The sequence below is a fragment of the Oreochromis niloticus genome, linkage group LG3, assembly GCF_001858045.2.
Source record: "Oreochromis niloticus isolate F11D_XX linkage group LG3, O_niloticus_UMD_NMBU, whole genome shotgun sequence".
NCBI classification, from domain to species: Eukaryota; Metazoa; Chordata; class Actinopteri; order Cichliformes; family Cichlidae; genus Oreochromis; species Oreochromis niloticus.
Window position 1 is genome coordinate 31,790,199 of NC_031967.2, and position 19,263 is coordinate 31,809,461.

The following is a 19,263-nucleotide window of genomic DNA, read 5'->3' on the forward strand; positions in this document are numbered from 1 at the left end:
TTTCTTTGCTGTCTTCATCATCTCACATGTGCCCGAGTGAGGACTGTTTAGTAAGGCTGCTTTCTGCAATGGAAGGGAAGGGAGCGGGACCTTCATAACACTGAAAACACAGGGTTTACCCTGAAGTCAGTTTGCTGCGAATCATCCTTTGCAGTTAACTCCTCTGGCTGTCTTCTTTGTGTACAACATTTTTGATGGACTGTTCCTGCTCTCTGCTTGGATTGCGTGCCTCGTTGTCATTCTGTGTTTGAGTTGTGCTTCTTTTTGCTCTGTAATAACAAAGAACTAGATTTTGGACTTTTCGTTCACCTCCGTGACTCCTGCATTTGGGTCCTTTTCTCCCTGCACGTAACAGTTTCCTGGGATGCAGTTAAAGAGATTGCTAACCTCATCTTCGCTTTATTGCAGGATGTTTCTGTTTGTAGTACATTTAACTTTTGTAGATTTGTTTGTTCACTTAAGATTTTATTTAGATAGGATGGATCGCTCCTTTCATCTCCTGCACTGTTGTCTATTTTACAGTCAGAGCCACTATTTCATGTCAGTAAAATAAACATATTTTGCTTCCAAGGAGCCAGACTTATTTTTAAATTGGTCTTGAGCAATCGGTCTTCTTTCTTTCTGAAGGGCTTTCAGTTCTTCAGTTGATCAATCTACTGTTCACTGAAGCCTCATCAGAAATGTCTCAGTGGACCTTCTTAAGCGAAACAGGGAGAAACTGAAAACTGAAAATCAGTGGAAACAGGTCTGATGGAGTGATGAATCCAATTTTTTACATTTTTGGTTCAAATCACTGACAATATGTAAGGAGGAAGTCAGGAGATGGGTCTACGGCCATCTACGGCCATCTGTAAAACCTCTTGGTTGGGAGCTGCGTTTAAGCCAGTGGTGTTGGAGATCTAATCAAAATTTATGGAATAATGAGAACAGAAAGTCCCATCAGATTTTGATTCCCTATGCAATATCATCTGTAAAGTGTCTGATTGGCAACAACTTCTTTATAATGAATGATATAATGATAATGACCCCAAACACACTGTCAGTGCAGTAAAGCATACCTGGACAGGAAAACACAGAAGTGACACACTATCAGTCATGGATTGACATCCCCAGAGCCCAAAGCTCAATATTCTTGAAGCAGTGTGGGATCATCTAAAGCAGGGGTGTCCAAAGTCCGGCCCGCAGTCCATTTTTAATTGGCCCTCAAGTAATTTTATAAATAGAATAGAAAATGGCCCGCACTTCAACTTTTGCTTGAGTGTATTGCACTTCTTAGTTTTAACACCAGGGGGAGCTACTGTTGATCAAGGCAGTTGCTCCACCAAAAAGGACAATCACAGAAGAAATTTACCCCCAAGTTACCAAACATGGCAGAACCAAAGAAGCGAAAGGTAGAAAGTGAGTGCAGAAAATTTCAGACACGGTGGGAGAGTGAATATTTCTTCAAAGAATTAAAGGGGAAGTGTGTCTGTTTGATCTGCACTGAAACTGTGGCAGTTATGAAAGAGTATAATGTACGACGTCATGAAACCAAACATCAGGCCTATGCATCCTACACTGGTGCTGAGCGAGAGCAGAAATTAAAGCAAAGGGTAGCTGTCCTGTGGGGTCAGCAACAGTATTTTTTTCGTGCTCAAATTGTCCAGGAAAAGGCTTTTGTGCACCACTTTCTTATATGCGTTTTTCTTGTTAACACACAGAGTACACACCGCTGTGCACAGCGCACGCACACGCAAAGTCAGCTGATGTCATCTGATGCAGATCTGCTCCTTGATCAAGTGACATTTGTCTGGATTTTTGGCATGAGTGGCGTCGGATCAGCACCGCAGCTGGATGGCCCGATTTACATACCCGGCGCAGCTGATACTCACCAGAATAATTTACTAAAATTATATGCACTCCTGTTATTAAGTCCAGTTCAGTCTGTTAATGTTGATAACCGTTTCAAACGAATGTTAATAGGCGTGTTGCTAAGCCTAATAACTTAAATAACAAGCTTGAAATGTACCCGTCCTATTTTCCCCTTTATTGTTTTTCCTCTGTGCTGTAAATCTTCAGTCCAAGAAGAAATCTGAGGCTGCTGTTCTGAGAATGAGCTACCAAAGCTTTTTCTGAATAAATCAATAAAGATCCATTTATGGAAAGCTGTGATGAAGGCAGTTTTGTCTTTAATTATATTCAACAATATAACACATTTGACCACTTTTAAATGATTTTTCTAACTTTAATACGCTACAGTTAAGGTTATATACCTAATTTCTAGTAAGTGGCCCAGCCCCTCCTATATTTGTATGTATGTGGCCCTCAGTGAAAAAAGTTTGGACACCCCTGATCTAAAGGTAGCCAACATCCAAAGAAGAGCCTTGAATGTCCTTCAAGAAGCCTGGAGAACTATTCCTGAAGACTACTTAAAGAAGTTAGTTTCCTAAGACACTTCAGGCTGTGAACTTAGGTGTCAGGTGGAATAATATGAAGACATATGAAGGGGTGGCTTAAGACTTTTGCACAATTCTCTAGAAGCCACTAGAAGCATCCAAAATTGTTCTGACTACACAAGGGAAACACTGAGCGAACTCACTGCACTCTCATCACTCACACACACACACACACACACACACATACAGCTGTGGGAGAATATTTTCTGACTGTCTGTGATGCAAATCAGAACATTCAGATGGTTTTTCTGTTGGCACAGCTGGAAGTGAATTTTACATATTTGGCCGTCACTTGATGTCAGCAGAGCATAAAACCAAAAGATAACTAATAATAAGCTCTATTTCACAAGCACTTGGATGGCTCTTTGACTTATTATTAAAAGGGACTTAACAGTATTTATGACACATTTTGGCCATAATTGTTATACAAGAGAAACATTTTTATACAGGAAGTCTGAAATTGCAGTATAATGCGTTAAGCTGTGAAATAAATCTTGTGGAGTGCACCCCATGCCCTCCCTCTAGACACACCCCTGTAGGATCTGCAGTGACAGAGCAATTGACGGCTGCTGTCATTTAACCAGGTTGTTTACATTCTTTATTCTGTAGCTTTGCGACTTTGTAAAAAACCTGTGGTGGATGGGAACAGGTAAAAGGATTGTTTTTGTCCATCTGTCATCGGCTCCCACGCAGTCTGCTTTCTGGGTGATGCTGTTCGGTTCGTCATCATTCTTTACATGGCTACCGCGCAGATCTTTCAACGCTCACGACTCTACTGCTGCCTCAGCCTCGCCCTGTTCCCACCTCGCAGACATCCCTCAGTGGATGCTATGGTCTTGGTCCATTTTCCCCATCACCTCGTGTATAAAATCATGCCAAAGCTAAAAACAGACTATTAAGCTGGAAACACGGCTGTACAGATTTAAAATCTTCATCTAGGACTTCCGGTCGCTGGGGGGATGTAGCAGGTAGAGGAGAAGACTGCTCCGCTAACTTTTCTACCTTTTCCACTCCTAAACCAGCCAATTCACAACAAAACTATTGAACTGCGTACGTTTTATTTTACGGGTTCCGAAATTGGTTTTTGCTCGTTTTAACATGGCCTCAAAACGCATTAAAGCGGCAGAAAAGGAGGACGACGCACCTAAGCTGAAGATGGCGGCCATCTCCTCCCTTCTGGAGCAGCATAGGGAGGCATTGGCCAGCGACTTCAAAACATCTTTTAGCCTACTGGAGTCAAAGTTTGACGAAGTCCGCTCTGCAGTGGAAGATCATGGCCAGTGTCTCGGATCTTTAGAGCTAGCAGCGGACGACTTAAGCCAGCGGGTTAGAGAACTCGAGAACGTTTCTTCCAATCTCAGCGAATCTAACACTAAACTTCTGGCTAAAGTTACGGACTTAGAAAGCCGAAGTATTCGCCAAAACCTGCGTATCCTGGGACTCGAGGAGGGCGTTGAAGGTGGGCATCCCACAGAATTCTTTGCAGATTTGCTCTGGAAGGTTTTCGGGAAGGAGAGGCTCCCGACCCGCCCGGAGATCAACAGAGCCCACCGTATACCTGCCGCTAAGCCAGCCCCAGGACAGAGACTGCGCCTCGTAATTATACACCTTCATCGGTACCAGGTAAAGGACCTTCTTATCCGAGAGGCCCGGTGAGGTGGGAAACTAGAATACCATGGTCGGCAGATTCGCGTGGTGGAGGACTACTGCCCGGAAGTTTTGAGCAAGCGAGCGGAGTACCGTGAAGTGATGTCCGAGCTGTATAAACGAGGTTTCAAGCCCGCTCTTCTGTATCCTGCACAACTTCGCATCACGTCTCCTGACGGCGCAAGACGCTGGCTTCATACGGCTGATGAAGCAAGGAGATACTTGGACGACCTGCCCGCTACAGCCGCATCACCCTGAGAGCCTGCTTATCTGGTCTTGACGTTTGTCCGCAGGACAGCCCTGTGAGTAGAATGTCCTGACTATCTTCGTCTCCTGGGATATGCAAGGACTTTCGTTCATATTCAGGCATTACGGACGTCTCTTCTTCTTTTTTTTTCCTTTTTTTTCCTTCTCCTCTGCTATTTACAAGCAGGGAGGCTATTCATATCTCATTGCTTCTATTGTCCCCAAAGTTGGTCATTGGTTGTGTTGTGGTTCTATGCTGACTGCTTTAACAAAATTCTACTGCTTATAGAGGAGTGTTGTGTTTACTGAAATCATCGTTATGGGAGCTAAAGTCAGTTCTTAGTGTTAGACAGGAAGAGTTTATTTTTCTGGAGGGTACACAATGTGTGTTTTGGAGAGCTTGCTGCTTTTTTCCTTAGCAGCTGTCTTGTGGGTAGGGGGGTGGATGGGGAATGGGGGGAAGGGGGAGACATCCTTCAGAGTAGTTGTGTGTTATTTTGTCAAGTTGGGGGATCCGGAAACCATTCTACTCTCTGTTTTAGTCGCTTACTTGTCATCTTTCTTGTACTCTGTTTTCAGCTGCACTTGTTTTCTTACATTTTCAGTGCAGGACTATGGGTAGTCGTTTAAACTTTGTAAGCTGGAATGTCAAAGGCTTAAACCACCCTGTGAAAAGAAGGAAGGTGCTCTCACACATAAAGCAGTTTAATGCAGCTGTTGTCTTTCTACAAGAAACGCACTTCCGTGATTCGGATAACTCTCGTCTTATGTCTCGATGGGCAGGGCAGCATTTTCATTCCACCTTTCAGGCTAAGGCCAGAGGCGTTTCTATTCTAACTGACCAAAATATTCCCTTTGAGAAACATAATGTAATTTCTGATACGAGTGGCCGGTACGTTTTTGTTTCAGGTAAACTTTATAATACGAAAGTTGTGTTGGCCAACATATATGCCCCCAATATAGATAATGTAGCTTTCTTCCAGCGTGCTTTCTCATTGCTGCCTGAACTGAGCTCATATTCTCTCATACTTGGTGGTGACCTCAACTGCTGGCTGGACCCTGTGTTAGACCCATCCTCCCCGAATCCCTTCACCGTCAGTAAATCTGCTCTTTTCATCCAATCCTTTTTATCTAACTGTGGAGTCTCTGATGTTTGGCGCCGTTTACACCCCCACAGAAGAGAGTACTCTTTTTTTTCCACAGGTACACCACACTTATTCTAGGATCGATTATTTTCTAATTCATAAGCAGCTGACTCCATGGGTCCAATCCTGTGAATACCAGACCATAGTAATATCAGACCACACCCCTGTTGTGCTATCAATGAGTTTCCCAGACATCCGTCAATCCAGATGACACTGGCGTTTTAATTCGACTCTCCTGGCAGATGTAAACTTCCTGGAATTCATGAAAGAACAAATAACCTTGTTTCTTAAAACAAATGCCACAGGAGAAACTTCTAGCTTAATAATTTGGGATACACTAAAAGCCTTTCTCAGGGGACAAGTTATTTCCTATACTGCTAATATGAAGAAAAAGGCCCGTATAGAACGACTCGATTTAGTCAACCGAATCAAAGAAGTAGACCTGCTCTATGCTAAGGTAAAAAGCCCAGATCTATACAATAAGCGCGTGGAGCTTCAGACTAAATTTGAGCTCCTCTCAACGCACTCAATGGAACGTCAGCTCCTGAAGAGTAAGAGCTTGTTTTATATTCATAGCGACAAATCGGGTAGGATGCTAGCCAGCCAGTTAAGGGGCTTCCAGGCAAAACAACATATCACAAAGATTAGAATGGCTAATGGTAATATCACTTCGGATCCTTCCAAAATTAACCATACGTTTAGGGCTTTTTACTCCCAACTTTACACCTCTGAATTCCCGCAGGAAAGCACTTTAATGGATAACTTTCTAAAGCCTCATCACAGCGTTGCATGCTCTCCTTCGCCTCCCTTGTAGCTAGACGTGCAATCCTACTAAGATGGAGGGGTGCCCCTTTGCCCACCCAGGCTCAATGGCTGAGGGACCTTATGTACTATCTGAGCCTTGAAAAAATCCGGTATGCGATTAGTAACAACAGCGGTAAGTTTTACAAGGTGTGGGGGCAATTCCTGAAATATTTTTCCAGCCTCCAGGTTGCGAACCCGACTTCCAGCATTACTCAGTAAATCCCCCCCCCCTTCTTCTTCTTCTTTTTATTCATTTATTTATTTATTTATTTTTAGCCATTTGTGTGTTTATCTTATTTTGTTCTTGTTGTATCTGCGATGTTGTTTTTGTTTGTTTGTTTGTTTGTTTGTTTTCTTTTTTCTTGCTTTGTTTGTTTGGTTTTTTCCTACCTGGCCTTGAGGGATAGGGGTTCTAAGTAGTGTGGGTAGGGGATAAACTGATTAAAAGACATGTGAGTGTTTCATTAATCTGTATTCTAATATTTCAGTTCAAACAGTCACTGTGAAACTTGCTTGTTTGGTGTTTGACAATTCTGTGTGTATTTGTTTTTCTTTGTTGGTTCAATTCAATAAAAATATCTTTGAGAAAAAAAATCTTCATCTAAAAATAATTGCATAACCAAGTCAAGTCTTCCAACTGAACGTAATCCGCTGCCAGCTCAGTGATTAACATGAATTTATTTCATTTTGAGTATAAATAACAACTGATGGCCTTTGGGGAAGGATATATTGCTTCAAAGAGTAGATTCTGTGTTTTTGTAATGACGTGGGAGGTAAAATTAGAAGGAAAAAAAGTAATCTGATTTTGTAAAAAATCAATTGAAGTTAAAGGCACAGCCGGCCTCCTTTCACTCAGCGACAGACCACAAATAATAAAAGCGGCCGCAAAGATTTTGGTTTCCTTCCTGTATCCAAAACACACAAACACAGGAACATGACCACACAGACACACACACAGACACACAGACACACACACACCTTAATGACAGCATAAACCTCGCTTCTCATTACAAACGGGAACTGCGTGAAACGAGTGAATTTTAAGGCTGACCTTCACACTGACACCTGGATATTAAGGTTTCCCCTTATCACCCATCCAGCACATCTGTTACGACTAAAAAACAATGGACCTTGTCAGCGGCAGATTTAAACACACGGGGTTATCGCTGTGGCATCAAACCGGCAACCTTTGACTTGAGAAGAATGCCGACACGGAGGAGGCCGAGGTTCACGGCTCCCCGGAGGCTTCGGTGTGGCGAACCCTCACAGAAGTGTCCTGAACCAAACATATGCTGAAGTCAAAGTACATTTAGTCCAAAACAAACGTCATTGTGGATCGCTTGGTGTCGAATGATGAGGGCACGAATGTGCCCGAGTTCACAGAAGAAGCAAAAGTTCAGACGAGGGTCTGCGCCCCCCCCCCCTGTCGAATCAATTTGTGGTAAAGATGTAACCCTACGCCGCTATTATCGCTGACACAAGTGTCCTGCCGCCGCTCGTTCTCTCTCTCTCTCTCTAAGTTCTGCTGCAACAATCAGCTGAATGAGAATTTCAGACTGTGACCGCATGCAGGATGAGAGGCTCGGCTTCAAACCGACTGTTCAACCGCGGAGCACTTGGACCGAGCGGCCACTTAGCTCCAACATCCAAGCGAGGCCACTCGATCCCTTTGTGGTGCTGGTTGAAAGGAGCGAGATAGTTTTCGGTCTCCGGTGGTCATCTCAGCTTGGTCCAGCAGAAAAGTTTACTTTTCACTCTCTAAAGAGGTACTCAGTTTCAATGCTGCTGGAACACGGGCTGTGTTCCAGCAGCAACTTAGGCAGGCTGCCTCTCAGGATCATCGCCTCAATATGATAACGCAGTGTAAACACAGAAATGAGTTTATCGGTAATGATGGCGAACAATGGTTTAGCTGGAGCGCCACTTGTGAATGCATAAAAAGGTGTTTTACACAAAAAAGCAAAATAAATTGGCATTCAACCCAATGAAAAATCATAAAGTCTGACTGACTAAGATAAGTATTTTTAACCATTATTTTAAAGCGAGGTTTAACTTACTCAAGCATAAAATAACATATTTGCTTAGTTTAAACGTTAACTATGGTGCTTTAAAAAGCAAAAACACAAAGATAAAATCAAAAGGCGTCACGTTGATCTGTGGATTTCAGCATTTCCTGTCCACTGTACAGCAAGCGCCCCTCCAGACTAAAATCAGCACTCTAGACTAACTTTTTGCCACGGTTAGGTGCACGTGTCATGTGATGGGCAGGCAATGCAGACACCCAAATTTGTGAAAGCAACAACTTGAGAACGAAGCGACAACGAAGATTCAATCTGATACTATAGTTGTATCTACTAAAATTCGCAGACAAGTTCGAATCTCAGACCTCAAGGTCAAGGACAGAGGTCAAATTTTCTGAAAATCATGTGAATGTGATAACTCCATAAGGAAATTACCCTAGGATTCTGAAATTAATAACATAGGTATAATTATTAAAAATCTCAGACGAGTTTAGAAAAATCTTTGAAGGAGTATCACTGGCTGCAGCCAGTACTTTTACACCTATAAAAACAACACAAAAGAGTTAGTAGAGCTATCAAAAAAAGTATTACATATTATTATTGTGCAAAACTGGTATAAAAAATTAAAAAACACTTCCTGGCTATTCATCATTATCATCATCATCATCATCATCATTATTATCATTATTATTATGTATTATTATTATTATTATTGTTATTACTTTTTTAAAAATTTTATTTTCTTTCCAATTGCTCTTAAATGTTTCACCTGTAATTTTCCTATAGGAAAAGTAGATGTTTTATACCTTATTATTACTATTATTATATTACCTTATTATTATATTTTAAACCGTAATCCCACAGAGATACTTTAACAGAGGCCAAGAATTAAAATATGGAGAGAAACTTTGCTGGAGTTTCTTCCTGTTAAAAGGGAGTTTTTCCTTGCCACTGTAGCCAAGTGCTTGCTCATAGAGGTCATTTAATTGTTGGGGTTTCTTTCTAAAATTTTGGAGTCTTCACCTTACAACATAAAGCAACCATTAGTAGTAGGGTTACTGCAGGTGAGGCAGAGGCAAAATATAAAGTGAACGAGTAAAATATGAAGTCAATGAGGGTTGTTTTGTTTTTAAAAGGGGACAATAAACGAATTCTACCTTGCTGATGCTATTGTATAGTCGTATCTGGGGTATTACCATGTTTCCTGCTCACTTAGTTGGGGCAAGGTAAAAAAAAATGGAGTAGACCCAATGGACCATCCCTCTTACCTCTGCAGATGTGTAGCTCTGTGCTGAGAATCCCGGGTGCAGAGCTTGTCGGTTCTCTGGTCGCTGGGAAGGGGTGCTGACTGGATAAAAAGCTGATCGTGGGACGTGACTATGGGTTTGGCTGTGGGAGAATATCTGAGGTTTGGGCTGGAAGTTGTGGAAGTTCTCCTTGTGTTGTTGGAAGTCTTGAGTTTTTACTGTGAAGCCACAGCTACGATAAAACTCCTGATGAGAGGTGAGCTGACAGTCTTCTTCCCTTTCCTTCTCAAGCTCTTTCTCTCTTTGATTTTGGAGTCGTTCTCTTTCTCTGGCTCTCTCCATTTCTTTTTCCCTTTCCAGCTCGAGCTCCCTTTCCCTTTCCCACTGCCGGACCCGCTCCTCTCGCTCTCTCTCCCGCTCCATCTCCCTCATCCTTGCCCTCTCCATTTCCAGTTCCCTCTCTTGTCTTTCCTTTTCCTGCTGCTTCTCCTTTTCTCTTAGCCTCTCCTCTCGCTCCCTCAACCTCTCCTCCCTTTCTCTCGCTTGTTCCCTCTCCTTTTCTTTCTGCCTTTCCCTGCTGTTACTCACAGACTGCCTCCTGGCCTCCACAGTATTTGAAGGGAGGGAGCTTTCCTGCTGTCCCCCCTGATAGGAATATCTCCTTTGGTTTGGAGGCTCTCCCCCTCTGGTGCTCCGGATAGACCCCAGGGCATTTGAAACAGACACGCCCTTGCTTGTTTGCTCAAAAAACTTCATTCTATCTGCAAACGGAAGGATATCAGAATCCTCAGTTCGAGAACCTGAAGACGAGCGGCCATAAGCTGATGTAGATGATGAGGTGAAAGCACAAACTCCATGACGAGACCCTGTGACTCCTAAAACTCTCTCACTGGAAACTCTGCACTGTCTGTCTTGATCAGGTTCTGGTTGGAGTTTATGCTCAGGGGTCCAACGCCAACGGCGGGCCTTGCCAGCGGGAGCTGGTTCCTCCACAACTCGGATGCCAACACCAAAACTCGGGACGCCTGGGTCCAGAATTTGGACAGACCTGGACAAACTATTGTTCTGAGGGTAGGTTAGGGATGGAGACTGAGTCTTCAAGACATCATGGTCTGATTCACTTGAGGTGTTTGATGGTATGACTGGTTCTGAGGTCTGGGAATCTTGGGGAAGAGAAGGAGTGGCAAATGTAGCCTTGGCACCCTCTTCCTGGGCCGGCTGTTCTGCATCTCCCTCCTCATTGACATCTGGATCCTCCTCCTGGACAGTTTCTCTACTACAGAGTAACCCTCCTGGACCTCGACTGCGCTGAAGCTGGGCCTTTTTCCTCTGAATCTCATTGCGCAGGTTGGTGGCAAATCTCTCACTGCGCCGGCGGTTCCTTCGATGGTTCCTGGAAGAGTTCGACTTTTTTGCACTTGCCTCACCTTCTACAACTTCTTGTTTTTTTTCTTCACCTCTTCCTCTGTCCACTACTTTTTGCTCATCCAGTAAGGTATCCATACTTGCAGCAGCACTAAGAGGCTCAAAGTCCCGCTCAAGCGTCAGGTCAGAGCTCAGTCTTTCCTGTGCTGACGATCCTGTGCTCTCCCCTGGCACGCTCACAGAGCGACCCCATGGCATGTGATGCTGATCCGGTGTGAGAGAACTGCCATTCACATTTAGCCTCTCTCTTGAATCTTTGTCATCACCATCTCCTTCGAAGAACACAGATCCTGGGGTTGAGCATCGGCTACCTCCCCATTTGTTTGATGTGGCATGAAGGTGGTTTTGAGAAGCTTCTTGGTGTTCACTCATTGGCTGAAGTGATGAAGGGGACCACTGGCTGCTGCAGGGAGACAAAGAGGGCTCAGAAGGGTTTGACAGACTGCAAGGTTCCACAGAAGGGCTGTCACTGTTAAACTGCAACAATTGAAGTTGTGTAGCAAGGAGCTTCTCGGGAGCGCTGTGCCTGTGTAGCACAGTAGAGCAGTGCTTGGTCTGAGTGTGGGAGATACGGGACTGCTCTTGAACCTCGGTGGAGGCTTCTGCAGGCAAGGCGTCAGAATCAGAGGGGAGGTTGGGCATTAAGGAAGCTGTCAGTGGTTCAGAGAGGTTTTCTGAGGTGCTCTCTGAGTTGTAGTCTTTATGAGCACTAGTGTCACATTTTATACGTCTAATATCTTCCGTCTGGATACAGTGCGTATCTAAAGTATCCTTCTCGAAATTCCCACTTTGACCTCCTTCTCCTGGTACAGGGAAGCCATTATGCATTCCTGATTCAAGATTAAGCGAGAGCTTGTTTTCCTCATAATAAGAAGAAACACCAGAACTTTCAATAGGAGCAGAAGCACAACGTGGGTTGGTGGAATTGGGACGACTCCGGGTTGCCCTAAAACTATCCTTTCTGGTTGGAGGCTGAGGAGGGTTCCTTTTTCTCTCCATTCCTGTTTCTCCATTTCTTAGAATCTCAAAGCCTCCACCCCTCCGTTCCTGCTCATAGCAGCAGGACGAAGGTCTCTCTTTTACCTCGATGGGCCTTGGTCTTGGCCTAGTCAGTGATCTGGACTTTTGTGTGATCAGCGGTGCCTCATCTTTGCCCTCACTAGGTGACTCACAAAGGGTTGAGGTGTCTCTAACAGGGTAGCCTTGACAAGACAAGAGGTTATCCATTGAGTTGGCTTCACCGGGTCTCAGAGGGACTGTCGCGTAGTCAGATGTGTTTGAGCTGGCGGAGAAGGAGCTGTAGGCAGAGTCTCTCTTATTGTTGAAGAGGGTGGGATCGACTGGTGAATTATGGGAGTCGGAGTATGGCTGCGTGGTGGGTGTAGGTGTGTCCAAGCTCTCCATGGAGCCCAGGGAGCTGCTTCGGTCAGTGGAGGAGTAAGGTCTGGACAGCTGACTCCACTGCATGGACAAATCACTGCAGAGAGATGGAGATGCAGAAGGTCAAACGAAATGTTTCAAAAACAGACATTGGGTGGTGCTTTGGGTTATTTTGCAGACTAAATAAGCAAACTAATGCCAACTTGATCTTTGGGAACACATCAAAAACTATTTTTTTTTCTTCTGGAAAAAAACGATTTTTTCCAGAAGGTATTTTTTTTTAAAAACAAGGACTTTTCTGTATTCATTTTGAAAAATCTCTCTATTCACCTGTTTCAAGTGCTGTCAAGATTACGGCAAAATAACAAGTAAAAATATAACCCTAACCATAAAGCAGTAACACAGCACACAGTCTGATAAAGACAAAAAGAGAAATGCACTCAATGGCCAATTAAAATGCAGCTTCATTTTAGTTTTAAAAGTAAAATTAACCCTGCGTGTGTAGTCAATATGATCAGTGGTGTATGCAATGGGCCCAGGTGTAGCCATTGCTGCTGATTAGAAACACACACCTCTTCCCCAGTGCCTGCAGAAATGTACACCAAAACACGTGCACCAAAATATCGATGTACGTGTGGGTGGGGTCATAGGGTTAGGGGTGGGGTTAAATCTAGGCTTGGAGTCATTACCACTGAAGACTTCAGAGGTAGTTTTATTAGAATTATTAAGTTTTGGGGAACTGTTCAACTATTCTTTGACTAGCTTTTTGGCCATCCAATATATTCTAGTTAAACAGCATTATGGATTTAGGGTTAAGCTACTTGCCATTATTAATTATCAAACAATTCACATCCAACATGTCATTGGCGACTCATCTAAAGATTAGGGTGGGGTTAACATTCACTCCTGTTTTATGAATTTTTACTAGATTAAAAACTTTACCCTTTGGGTTTTCCGACACAAAAAAAGACACTGCCAAAAATGGCCTCATTTACTCTAACTCTGGATGGGTTGAGCCTACCAGCTTCATTTAAAGTAGTTAAAGGTTAACAAGTATTAATTCATACAGCTCACTTTTTGCTGGGGAGCTGAACTGTAACAACTGCAGGGAAAGGCTGAGGAAAATCAATATAGTATCAAAATCAAAGTAAATTTTAATGTGCTCTAAGCAAATTCATGTGGTTTCCAGAACACTATGTTACTTCTTGACTGACAAAACAGTTAATGCCTTTAAAAGCTACATACACTAAGTCATCTTTAATTTCCATGCTGCAAGTTACGATTGCCCCTCCCTTCACATCCCATCCATACAACATTTCCACTGAACAGCTGGGGGATCTGTTTTCTATCAGTGCTGAGCTGAAGATCCACAACAGCCCCATGCGTTTTAAAGCCCCTCAGAGGAAGCCTCTTTAGGCAGAGAGGGATTTCCTCCTCATCAACTCACACTGCCTACAGTCAAAATGTCTAAGTCATTCCTTGATTCCTCTCATTCTTTTTCGTCTTCCTCTTTCATTCCTTTCTTCCAATTTTTGTCCTACCCTGTCCCAAATTCTTTACATCAAATGCACAATATTTCCCCCCCCCCCCCCCCCCCCACACACACACACACATATATAGCTTTTAAAAACCATTTTACTTTCCAATAACTATCCTAAAAACAATTAAAAACAATCTATAACCAAAAAAGAGAAGCGTCTGTGCAATATAATCTATCCTAGCACATTTGATTTAGATAAGAAAAAATACTCCTCCAGCTGAATCAAGAGAGAAAAAAAGGCAGATGAGAAACAGATGAGGGATCCCTTCTAGGGCAGACAGACATGCAATAAATGTCATACGTACTGTATATCAAATGTTGCTCAATGGACTCAACTACCCGCCACTCAACCGCAATGTTGGGTTTGAATTTGACCTGTGACCCATGTTACACATCATCCTCTCGAGCTCTTTGGCCCCCCTTGTAGTTTCGACTGTTTATTAGGCCAAAAAATGACCCCGTTTCCCCCAAATGACACAGAGGAAAAAGAACAAAAGAATTCTCAACCATCTCAACTTCATGGAGAAAACCACACGAGACAGAATAACAGGGAGCAAAAGGAGAGCTTAGGGAGCAAGGATAGAAAAATACACTTCGCACATATTGTCTTATCAAGGGGGCTTTGAGGGCACCCAGTGTTCATGTGCTTGGTTCAAATCCAGTGCCATAAAGGCTCCAACAAAAATCTGCAGGCATTTTTATTGTGGTATTTCTTTTTCCTGTAAAGAGGAGAGAGTGGTCAGTCACCCTTTTGTTATTTCTTTGGTGTCTTATTCAAACAATGAGGAAAGTTGCCAAGGAGACAGAGGAGGGGTTACAGGAGACAGAAATTTCTGAAGGGCTTTGATCTCGAACCAACATGGGCAAGACAACCAGCAGACTATCTCCAGGCTGCTGCTTGTGGTATTCATGGTTTACAATTCTTTGCTTCAGAAACTTCAGTTGTAAACTATTCAACCTCAACTTACTCTTTTACGCAAAATACGATTTTATGCTCATGTATTCCAATGTTTTGATGATTTGTAGTACTTGTATAGGTCATTTTCCTTTCCATGCTCTTACCAGTAGGCTCTATGTACATGGTGTCTCTTACATTAGACAAGCATTGTTTCTGTGTTTGACAGCTACTGTTTTCCAGTATGGCTGTATAATGTAAGAATTATATGAACCAACTCTTAAAACTTCAATGGCTTTTGGAACATGAAGAGGAATTTATGTCCTTTATATAATGATCATGGGGTAATAAAGTCAAGACTTTAAAGTCAATAATAAAATTATTGCAACTGACCTTTAACTCATTAATATGCTGTATAACAGAAGCTGTTTAGAGCTACATATCTGGATATGTGGATCCAAACAATGCCTTGAGGGAACCGTCCTACTGTGCCATATAAATAAAATTCAATTAAACTGAATATTTGGTTTGATGGACTTTTACACCAGATGCCATTTCTGATGCATGATCTGTGCCAACTCCCAGTTTCAAACCAAAGATCTTTCATCTGTTATGTGAAAATGTTATGAAACCGCACCAAACTGAAGCAGCAAACAACAGCTCTGCAAAATAAAGCTAACATGGAAATGCCAACAATTGGAGCTTCTCTAGTGTCCATCCAGACATGTTCAGGCATGTTCATCAGTCTCAAGCGTTCAGTACTATAATGACATAAATGAGAGCCCTGGGAGTGGTGCAATATAAGTACATAAATCTCTCAGTAAGATCATGGGTGTAAAACAGTGAGACACAATACTCTGACTGGCAGGGTGGAAAGTACGCTTCATTATCTGCATGAGAAAACAGTCTTTGAGGGAAGTGAGCAATGGATGGGAGAGGAGAGGCTTCTGTATAGGTTTGACCTGGGTGACAGAGAGAGGAAGAGAGGAAATGAGACGGGAGCTGGAGAGGAAATGACAGTCACTCCTGCCCAATCAGACGCAATGTGGAACATGTGAGTGTGAGGTTTGACGAAGACGCACCAGCACGAATACACAAACGCATGATGTGAGACTTACAAAAGGCATACACACTCCTGTAAATGTGAAAGCTGGAGATATTTTACCCCTACTTTACTTATTGCTTACACATGGTTAGTGCAGAAATAAAACACACACACACACACACACGGACTGTACAAAATGTACTCTCCTTCACACAAACACAGTTTATTGAACGTCTTCCTCTCTTTGTCCACATTTTCTGGGAGTCACACGACATTGTCCAGAGTTATGCCGGGAGCTGCCTCCTCATCCAACTGATGAGATCAGGCGGGAGAACTGTGGGAATAAGAACCCCCGACACACACAAACACACACACGCACACATCATGTGGGACTATTAAAACAGTGGTACGTTAGATCACTGATTGCTATCAAAAGGAGAACAACTGACAAACAAAGACATAAAGGCTATTTTTACTGTGAGTCAATATACAGGCGGAGGGGACTTCCGTGTGCTCTTTGAAGGATTACAGTGTAGCTCGGTGAGATCATACTCTAATACAAAGAGTTTTATTCAACCTGACCAGCCGATTCAATTATTTGTCACTGATGTATTACAGTAGCAGAAAAAAATCCCATAGTTAGATTCAGAGCTGAAGTAATACTCGTGGATTAGCGAAATTTTCAATAAAAAGTAGCACTTTCACTAAATAATTAGTCATTTACACATGTTGCTTGACAGCTGGCCACCATATTGGATGTGCTGCACCCGGTGCTTGATGGGGAAAAAATGTGTAGTCCCCAACTGGTTGGCAGTGGTTCCTGGGGGTTTCTGGGTCTCGCTGGGTGAAATTTCAAACTATGATCACAGCAATATGTTAGCAATCAAAGCAATCACAAGAAGGTCTGCCAACCAGTTGGGTGACACATGTTTTTCCCTGGCAGGTGGTTGCCAGTGGGTCACTGACTGGTCTGAAAATCTGTGTGACTGGGACTTGGGCAATCCCATCGACTGCAATCAACCTCTGGAAACTACTCACAGCTGATCAGGGAACACTATTTTTTCTCTCTTGGTTGCCAAATGGTCATGGATCAGTCTCTAGGCCTGTGTAAGTAGGAGCTTAGTCACTTGATCCTAGATTGTCAGCATGAGCACCATGATATCTATATGTCAGAAAACATCACATTGACTCGTCACGTGTCTGCAAAACTACATACACTGGTTTCCCACATGATATTTTATATGGGAACATGGGCAAAACACTGTCAGAGGGCCAGAAATTCAACAAAAGGCAGCTTCATGTTAATGAATTTGGAGGGGAATGACTAATGAGTCTGGACTGCTGTTTAACCTATTATTCCAATTATGTTCACAAACAAATATTTTCTGTCATGAGTTTGAACATTGCAAGATCCCAAATGATGGATAAAAAGCTGTCTGTGCTGCATATTTTAACATCGGACAATGGGTGGTCAATGGGTGGCCAGGTATAGTAAATAATTTCCTAGTCTTTTGTTTTATTTTAGAGTTAAACCAGTTTGAAACATTCAAAAGTCATTTAATGTACATGTTCATATTCCTTAACAGGATCACTACTTAAAAAATCATTATTATCTATATTCTTTTATAGATGAAGGCATTTATTGTGACTTCAAATATTCACTTTTAATGATTGCAAAACTGTCATTCTGGAGTCCATATTAATATTAAGACATGTTTTATGCTAACCTAAAATGACAGCAAACTTTGATTCTTTTAAAAGAAAAAAGGAATCTTTCGATGTCTTTTGGGCTGGCTGTTGTAAAATAATGCTGTCGATATTGAATTCAGTGAGTTTAAGGTAATTCAGCAGCATGTTTCTCATGTTTTAATTTAGCCAGATAAGTTTAACGTCAAATCCATGAAAAGTGGGATTTAATTTAGCAGTAATTTTGAATGAAGTCATTCAGGACTTTTATGATTTAGTAATAAAAAGAGAAACCTGAATACTTCCACAATTTAGATGTTTAGCAAGCTGGGCTTAATGATATAATGATCTATTATCTCATAGCTCAATGAACAATTGCTGGAGTCTGAAGATCTGTAATTGGTACAGATTAATTACACCACATGGCAGGAAGATATGATACTGAAAACACACCAAACTTTAGCCAAGAGGGCGTCTGAGATGAACCCATCAGAAAAACAAGGTTAGCCATTAATACGTTGCTGCGTGATTTGGATTAGTCGCTGTGAAAAAGACCACACTGGAAAAAGTGTGACTCTTTCATGAAGCATTCAAATATTTGGTGTCCAAAACGCCACCACTTTTTAAAAACTCTGCTAAAAAAAAATATGCTATGTATGATTAGTGGTAACCTGATCACTTTGCAAAAAATTAAAATACTCAGAAAACTTCAACTTACATAAACTCTTTTTTGAATTAAAATCACTTTTCATCAACATCTCAACATGAAAGGTGAACTACTTAAACCAGTTTCCACTCCACCCCATTTTAGTGTTATTCTACATGTGTCTTAAAACTTCTTGATTTAAACTGCAATTATTAACTGCAGAAGGCCAAATAACCAAACGAAATCCATCTGACTTGTTGTTGCATCCTTTTCACTGTTTAAAACCCCGAGGGCTCTGAATGGATTTGCCACCGCAGCAGAAAACATCCACTTGTCCCCCGCGAGCAGACGAACAAAGAGCTGGTCACCAGAGAGATCTGATTGGTTATTGCTTTGGAATGTTTAAATAGAAGCCAAAAATAGCCCTGCGTCCTGTGTGGGCCATGTTGACATTAAAACAGTGATGTCACCTGTTTCCTGGCAATTGTTGGCTTTAGGGGCACAGTCAGAGTCACGGGGGCAAAATTAAAAAAAAAATCCCAGGCGGTGACTTGCAGATAATGGGATCATACTGTATAACTAATATAAAGCATGATGTTTCTGGTGGAGCTGCAAAACCTGATTTGCTGTAATTCAGATGAAGATGCTCATCTTTTATTCCCCAGCTTGTAATTACTCTTCCTCTCACTGAGGAAGCGACAAATTAAAGCCAGGAGAAAAACGAATCCCAAAAGAACCTTAAAATCAGACATATCACTTAGCACACCATATAAACAATAGCTTAACATGGAGATAATGTGAAACACACTGCGTCAAGACTACGTCAAAACATCTTGCATAAACGTTATCGGTAAAAGGTCTATTGTCATTAATAGTCATTAAGGAAATAAAGTGAATTTGTCTGACCTCTTCAGTTGCTTGGGCCCATTTTACACCTGTGACGAGGTGACTTGTGAACGGCACCAGACAACAATGAGCCAATCAGAAAAAAGTTGGTTTCAAAAAAAGGTGCTAAAACAGGTTATTTCAGCTAGATGATGAACTGAGGGTCTGCACTAAGGCTCACTATAAGATGTATTCCAAAACCGAATGCAATATTAA

General features: G+C 42.3%; 1 protein-coding gene across 3 annotated transcripts in view; it reads right to left on the reverse strand.

Annotated features, from left to right (window-relative positions):
• shroom4 (shroom family member 4) overlaps positions 1-19,263 on the reverse strand; it is a 105,032-nt gene that overhangs the window by 12,114 nt on the left and 73,655 nt on the right. For all 3 annotated transcript variants that reach the window (XM_019353139.2, XM_025904374.1, XM_019353141.2), the window contains one exon: positions 9,567-12,447. In XM_019353139.2, the coding sequence (XP_019208684.1) occupies positions 9,567-12,447 (2,881 nt within the window). The remainder of the gene's footprint in view (positions 1-9,566; positions 12,448-19,263) is intronic.